The sequence below is a fragment of the Suricata suricatta genome, chromosome 15 (genome assembly GCF_006229205.1).
Source record: "Suricata suricatta isolate VVHF042 chromosome 15, meerkat_22Aug2017_6uvM2_HiC, whole genome shotgun sequence".
Lineage (NCBI taxonomy): Eukaryota > Metazoa > Chordata > Mammalia > Carnivora > Herpestidae > Suricata > Suricata suricatta.
The window spans coordinates 436493-441803 of NC_043714.1; the positions used below are offsets into that span (position 1 = coordinate 436493).

General features: G+C 57.7%; 1 protein-coding gene across 1 annotated transcript in view; it reads left to right on the plus strand.

The window, feature by feature from the left end:
• Nucleotides 1–3838, plus strand: part of SPIDR (scaffold protein involved in DNA repair) — a gene marked incomplete at its 5' end in the record, with an annotated part of 427634 nt that extends 423796 nt beyond the window's left edge. The window contains one exon of the mRNA XM_029923996.1: nt 3162–3838. Coding sequence (XP_029779856.1) covers nt 3162–3317 — 156 coding nt within the window. The remainder of the gene's footprint in view (nt 1–3161) is intronic.
• Nucleotides 3839–5311: the final 1473 nt, after the last annotated feature.

Below are 5311 nucleotides of genomic sequence, written 5' to 3' on the forward strand. Positions count from 1 at the left end.
AGGCGCAGCGCCTGCCCCGGCCTGGGCTCCCTCCGGCGCCGCGACGGCTCCTCCAGAGAGCAGCCTGGTGCTCCTCCCAGGAAGCCTCCAGCCCCGGACCGCCCTTGACGGCCTGCCTCCCTGCGGGGGCCGGGGCCGGCGGGAGGCCTGGAGAACGGCCTCCTCCCCTGGTTGCCTTCTGACTGAAGCGGACTTGCACCTGTTCCGCTCCACACTTCCAACTACAGTGCGTCCGGAGGCAAAACCCTACTTAGGAAGCACTCAAGAGGTTTGCCTGTGTGTGTGCTTGAGTGTGTGCTCGTGTGTACACGAGTGTGCTTGCGTGTGTGCCTGTGCGTGCACACTTGCACTGGGAGAGGGGCACGGGGTGGCGACGGTCTCGGGGTCACCTCTCTGGGTGCTCTGTCATCAGAACCCACAGTGTAAACTGCAGGCCTGGAGGCACATTTTAGTGAGTGCCTCCCCCTCCCCGGCGTTACCCCCGGTGGAGTCAGGGCTGCACATCCGGCCGCCAAGGGCCCGGGGCTGCCGTGAGGCCTGTGTGTGGACATGAGCACAGGCTGCGCAGTCTGGACTCCGTCCGTTTTCTGGCTGAGAATGCACGTTCGCGAGCACCCGAAGGGGCGAGCGAGGCTCTCGTGACACCCAGAGCCCCGCTCGCTGGAACGGATGTCCTCGTCCGGGTTGGGACACAGGCGTGTTAAGTTTTACACCATAACTTTGAGGTGTTCAAGCTACAGAGTGAAATCGGGGAGTGGCTGCTTGTTGTACATGTCAGTTCTCAAAGGTCACATTATAGTGATAGGAAATCTGGAGCTTGTTTCTTTAGCTTTCAGATAAAGGAAAGTTAAATATAGTGTGCCTTCTAAAAAGATGCCTTTTGCACGATGCACATTCATTACATTCATATGAACAGTGCGTTTGCATTTGCTGGTGTGATTATTTTGCACCTCTTAAGTCCCCGCAAATATAATTATCATTTGATTTCCATTTATCAGTGATACAGTTATTATTGACTATGATGTGGTCACTATAATCTGTAGCTGCCAGGTGTGATATTGTAAAAGAAATGATCCATTTCTGACTTTTCTTGTGAGTCAGAATTCTGCCTTTACTCAGAGTGAGTGTGGGAGTGCCGGGCCTCCTCCCTCGGCGCGGATGTGCAGGTGGTAGACGCGGCACGGACGTCCCCGGCCGCCCGCCCCGGCTGGCGCCCCGCAGTCTGCACGGCCCTGCGGGCACCCTCCGCACCCCCACAGTCCTGCAGCTCTCTGGTTCTCCGCCGTCTTTTCAGGGTCAGACCCCTCTTAGGTTTACAGCAAGACCTTGAATGATGAGGGCAGTGGGCCATGAACCTGATGTCAGTGTCACAGATGAGCGGGGTAGAGGAAGGCCTCAGCCATGGTTGTCCCGTCAGACTTGAGTTCTGCCACTTCATCTGTCTTCTTTTGTTTTTGTTTTTGTTTTTGAGAGACAGTGTGTGTGCAGGAGAGGGGCGGAGAGGGAGGGGGAGAGAGAGAGAGAGAGAGAGAGAGCGAGAGAGTCTGAAGCAGGTTCCGTGCTCAGCACAGAGCCTGATGCGGGGCTCAGTCCCGTGACCTTGGGACCATGACCGGAGTGAAATCAAGAGCTGGACACTTAACTGGCCGAGCCACGCAGAGGCCCCTCTCCCCACTCCCGTCTTGACGGCAACTCCTCCTCCCCCACCCCTCCATCAGCCACTGAAGAAGCCACAACTCTCCTGATCACATCGAATAGGCTACGTGTGTTGCAATGTGCCTTTTTCAGAGGCGGGAGAACAAAACGATCACAGTGCCCTGGCCCTCGAGTAGTGCCCACGCCCCAGATGGGTCCTGATGTCACCGCTTCGAAGCCGGCCGTCGCCGGCCTCCATCCTTCCTCTGCCCAGCGGCTGCCGAGGGGCTTGGGCTCTGCCGGGACAGCTCCCGGGGCGGCAGCTGGTGCTCCGGCCGCCAGGCTGAGGTCACAACACCCTGCAGTCCCCTGCTCACTGTTGTGCTCCTTTGCCTGGGACCTTCCTGGGCTCTGGCCAGACAGCCACACAGTCTAGGTTTTCTCTCGGTATGTGTCTGGATCCCAAGAGGGGTAGGCAGAAGCCGCGCACCTTCCTGACCTAGCTGGGGACGCCACTCGGTGTCCTTTCCACCGTACTTCCATGAGAAGTGGTCACTGAGCCCAGCCCAGGATCCAGGGTAGCCCGCCTTTGATGGGAGAGCACCGAGGAGCCAAAGACGTGTGCCCACGCTCCTCATGTTGTCAGAGCCTCCGGCCTCAGTGTCCTTTGCCAAGACACATCAATGATGGGAAGGGTGAGCTAAGGCGTACAGAACCGGGCCGCTGTAGAGTTGTGTCAGGGGCCTTGCATAGAGGAGGGGTGACGTGCCTCAGTGGCAGCAAAGGAGTCTGAAAGAAGCCTTTACCTTCTAGGGCTCCCGTCTCTGGTAAAGCCAGAGATGGGATTCCTTCCAGCACGTTTGAGCCGCTCTTTATTTTCGGCCCCACTGCCACCGCAGGGAGAAAGTGTTCTGAGGGTTGAGACCACCCCCAGCCCCCCAGCCCCCGCCTGCCGGCCCACATGCTGTCGCTGGGTTCTCATCTAGAGACTAACCAATCCCCGTGAGAGACCCCTCAATGGGAAGAGAAAGCTTCCCGCAACACAGCCTGTCAGGCCACAGAACAGTTACTCTAGAAAGAACGGGACCCTATTAGGGAGGGAAGCTTGGGTCAAAGTTCCGGGAAGCCCTTTGACCAGAAGTGTTGCTTGCCTGGGGAAGTGTCCCAAAGGAAGTGGGAGACGGCGGCCAGCGTGCTGCGCGCCCCGCCCCCCTTCCCCCTGGAGAACAGGGCGCGTCCCTTGGTACCTCCGGCCCCAGTTCCTCTCCCAGGACCCCCAGCTGGGACTCCTTGTGGTTGCATCACAACTATCAGAAAAAAAGGAGTTCCTTCCTTTGCCGTAATAAACAGGGTTTTTAAAATCAAGCCCTTAGCTTATTTTCCTCCTTATCCTGTTCTCACCATTTGAAAAGTGGAAGGTCACAGACTAAGGAAAGGACCTTCTGCTCGGCGGCGTCGGCGCTGCCGGGAACAGAACGTCCGGGCTAGCCCGGCTGGCGTTAACCCGCACGCCTCTCTCCCCGCAGAGCTATGAAGTCAGGAGCGTCCTCGGCCAGGAGGTGGGGCCGCTGCCGTGTGTCGTCCGGTCCGTGAGCGCGCACCCGGCCGGCGGCGTCCGATTGGAGGAGGTTGAGCTCCTGACTGCGGGGAGGGCCTCTTCCCAGCCCGGCCGGCGGCCGTAGGAGCGTGAACTTTGTGATGCCGCCGCGGCGGCGGCGGTTTGCGGTTGGTTATTTGTTAACTACGGGCAGAGAGAGGAGCGTCCTGTGTGATCTGGAAATGGAACTTAGATTTTTCTGGGGCAAACGTTAGTAAGGTAATTTTGTAAACTATACATCAAAGTGCTTTTTTGTACTATTTTATGGGTCTATTTTATGACCTTTCTGCCAATTTAGGAACATGTTATATTAAAACTTAAATCAGCATAAGGTATTCATTTTGTATTTCATCTTAGGCAATATTAAAACAGCAAGAAAAAAATTCTGTTCTTTTTTTTAAGTGTTTAAAATTGCTGCTCATAAAGTATAGGTGAGTTACCTGGTGGGATTATCGCCTTACCGGACAGAGAGAGACCTGTTTCGTCGCGCTGGGCACTGTGCACGAGAGCCCATGAGACTCAGGAGGAGGGACTGGTTATTGTTTGCTTCGTTGGCAGAGATTTAAATTAACATGAAATGAATAAATTGCCTTTAGACAATAAAAATTTTGTTTCCTCCTTTATAACAATATAATCATGAGAGGCCGCGGTCAGTTACATAAGACAGAGCTAGCAGTTCAGAGCCAGAACGGGTGCCTGGTACCCGCTCTAACTGGGAGAAAGGCAAACACGGCTTTATTTGTCCTGATCAAGCTGCGAGACATTACGATGGCAGGTAGGACTCACGGTTTGGAGTAGCTTTGGGACCGTCTTCTGCATCTACTGCAGAACTATTACATGTTTACGCTCACTTTGAAAATCTCCTGGAAGCTGTACCTAAGACTGAGGAAAGTGAAAGCAAAGCCCCATGAAAGCCGAAGACGGCTTAGACATGCTGGCGGGACAGCCAGAGCCCTCACCTCGCCCTCGCCCTCGGCCCTGAAGCGGCCAAGTGGAGGTAGGAGCCCTTCGGCTCTTCCCTATTCCCGAGCCCCTAACTCAGCTGCGGGAGCCGCCAGCCAGCCCCCTCCCGAGGTCCGGGCTCCCCCCCGCCCCGCCCGGGAGCACTTTCCACCAGAAGCTGCCCGCTTAGCACGAGGTTACCGCGCTCTCCCGACCTTGGCAGAGAACCTCTGCAGGTGGACCCGGGCAGGCTTCAAAAGCAGAGCGGACACCCTCTTCCAAGGAGCTCCGTGCCCGCGGGGACGCACCGGCGTCCCGCGCCTCCCCGGGGCCCGGCCGCGCGCCCGGCCCAGGACTGCGCCCCTCCCCAGCGAGGTCCCGCGGCCGCCGGCGTTCGGGAGTCACTGCGAATGCGGAAACCGGAGGTGGTTTTAAATGCTTCTTTATTCTTACAAATGCTGTAAAAATTAATATAAAAAGGTGATCATGCTCAGTCTTTTCCTCTGACCTACGATACAAAGGGTCTGTCTGAAAAGTCTTTCTTTTCTTTACAAATGTACCTTAGCTGCATCAACAGGAGTAAGATGTAGAAAAGCTACCATTATAAAAATAACTTAAGGGGAAATAAACACGTATAGCTTCTCTCCAAGTTCAGTGGCGGTGAAGTCCAGGCTGCAGGCTCCCCGCTCGCGCGTCCCAGAGAAGCTGCGGCCGGCGTCCGGGCGGGGCGCCTCGGCTCCCGGACCCGTCGGGCCTGAGGTATCGGTCGTTGGTGAGTCTCTGCCGCCCCCGGGCCGCGCGTTACCGGCAGTCGGCGGCCGCCGCGGCCGGCAGGAAGGGCGGGCTGGGCAGCTGCTTGAAGAACTGCCGGAGGCCGGCCAGGTCCCGCGTGAGCTGCTCCACGCGCTGGTGCAGCTTCTCGTTCTCGGCCGACAGCTCCACCAGCTTCTGCTGCATCTCCTGGTTGCGCCGCTTGGCCTTGTCGCGGCTCTTGCGCACGGCGATGTTGTTGCGCTCGCGCCGCTGCCGGTACTCCGGGCTGCCGCGGTCCGGGCCGCGCTTGGCCGCGCTCTTCTCGCGGGCCGGGCCCGCGGCGGGGCTCGGCCCGGGGCTGCCGCGCGGCGGCTCGGGCGACGT